The following is a 1,906-nucleotide window of genomic DNA, read 5'->3' as shown; positions in this document are numbered from 1 at the left end:
AATACAAACATAAAAAAAAACCTCTCTTCTCCTTCTTAAGATGAAGCCTCTTGGTTTCATTTCGTCCCATAATCATCCAAACTTCACCAAAAGAAATTCTTAACAGAAAAAAAAAAAAAAAAACTTTTTTTCTTCATAGTATTACTTCTCAAGATCTTAAAGATTTGATTAATACGAAGAGAAAATTCAAATGGGTCTTGATGATTCATGCAACACAGGCCTTGTTCTTGGTTTAGGCCTCTCACCAACGCCTAATAATTACAATCATGCCATCAAGAAATCTTCCGCCATCGTAGACCACCGTCTCATCAGGCTCGATCCGTCGTTGACTCTAAGCCTCTCTGGTGAGAGTTACAAGACCAAGACTGCTGCCGGCGCCGGGGACCAAATCTGCCGGCAGACTTCGTCTCACAGCGGCATCTCATCTTTCTCGAGCGGAAGGGTAAAGAGAGAAAGAGAAATCTGCGGCGGCGACGGAGAAGAAGAGGCGGAGGAGACGACGGAGAGAGTGGTGTGTTCGAGAGTGAGTGATGATCACGACGATGAAGAAGGTGTTAGTGCTCGTAAAAAGCTTAGACTCACTAAACAACAATCTGCTGTTCTCGAAGATAGCTTCAAACTTCATAGCACCCTTAATCCCGTATGATATAATTAATTATTTCCTTAATTAAACTAATCAATCTCTTCTTATTTACCTTAATCATATCCTTACTATGAATTCACAGAAGCAAAAACAAAATCTTGCGAGACAGCTGAATCTAAGGCCTAGACAAGTTGAAGTGTGGTTCCAAAACAGGAGAGCTAGGTAATTTTAATTGATTACTTTATGAAATTTAAATAAATATAATATTTTCTTTCTTTATTTTGGATCATAATTAATTTATTTTTATTAAATTTGAATTTGGACAGGACAAAACTAAAGCAAACAGAAGTTGATTGTGAGTTTTTGAAGAAATGCTGTGAGACTTTAACGGATGAGAATAGAAGGCTTCAAAAAGAGCTTCAAGACCTTAAGGCTTTAAAATTGTCTCAACCTTTTTACATGCACATGCCGGCGGCGACTTTGACTATGTGCCCTTCTTGTGAGAGACTCGGCGGTGGTGGTGGAGGTGCCGGAGGAGTTGGCGGAGGTACGGCGGCGGTTGATGGAGAAACGGCGAAAGGAGCTTTCTCCATCGTCACAAAGCCTCGTTTCTATAACCCCTTCACTAATCCTTCTGCAGCATGTTAGTTATTATTTTTTTGGGATTTTTTTTTTGTTTCTTGAATCAAATTAGGAATTAGTTAGAAGATAAATCCCAGGGAAAAAGTATTACGTTCAAATTGGGGGAAAATGGGGTATAGTCTTTATAGATAAGACTCTTCAACGATTCCACTTTATTTTTCGGTGGGATTGTTGGTTGACGAAGCAAAAAAATAGTTTGTAATTACAGTTTTTAATTTGTAGAGAAAAAATGAAGAAGATAATAGTACTTACTAATCCATCTTCTTTTGTTTTTTTTCTTCAAATATGTATTATGGTGGTATAATTTTGCTTGTAAAAAACATAAATATTTATATTTAATAAATTTTGTACAAGTTTGTAATGATTTATCACGCCTCCTTAACAAATGATTGTTCATTCATGCGAGTATAATATTTATATAACATTTTCTACTGTCAAATGATAATTAAATATGGGTTCTCATTTTAGTTCACACTTTACAACGACGTAAACAACTAAACACTCCTTCCTTATTTTAAAGATTCTTTAAGCGTTCTTAGTCTGATTCTTAAACAGGAGGATTCCTGTATATATTTGTAAAAGTATCCACTACGATTTTATAATTTCAGAGTTTCTTTAATCAGCTAAGTCTCCATTATTCTGTAGTCTGTACTAATATCGTTCATTTAAATGAGACATTGG

General features: G+C 35.7%; 1 protein-coding gene across 1 annotated transcript; it reads left to right on the top strand.

Moving 5' to 3' along the window:
- On the top strand, positions 1–1,589 carry LOC9303004 (homeobox-leucine zipper protein HAT22). Its single transcript, XM_021019266.1, has 3 exons — positions 1–640; positions 726–805; positions 910–1,589. Exons 1-3 carry the CDS (start codon positions 191–193, stop codon positions 1,229–1,231), a joined length of 852 nt encoding a protein of 283 aa, XP_020874925.1. The 5' UTR covers positions 1–190; the 3' UTR covers positions 1,232–1,589.
- The last annotated feature ends 317 nt before the right edge of the window (positions 1,590–1,906 follow it).

The sequence above is a fragment of the Arabidopsis lyrata genome, assembly GCF_000004255.2.
Source record: "Arabidopsis lyrata subsp. lyrata unplaced genomic scaffold ARALYscaffold_7, whole genome shotgun sequence".
NCBI classification, from domain to species: Eukaryota; Viridiplantae; Streptophyta; class Magnoliopsida; order Brassicales; family Brassicaceae; genus Arabidopsis; species Arabidopsis lyrata.
This window is presented reverse-complemented; position numbering and strand designations above follow the sequence as displayed.

Coding starts and splice junctions, on each gene's coding strand:
- LOC9303004 (XM_021019266.1), top strand. CDS start 191: ATGGGTCTTGATGATTCATGCAACACAGGCCTTGTTCTTGGTTTAGGC. Junction 641..725: donor TTCATAGCACCCTTAATCCC/GTATGATATAAT, acceptor ATGAATTCACAG/AAGCAAAAACAAAATCTTGC. Junction 806..909: donor TTCCAAAACAGGAGAGCTAG/GTAATTTTAATT, acceptor GAATTTGGACAG/GACAAAACTAAAGCAAACAG.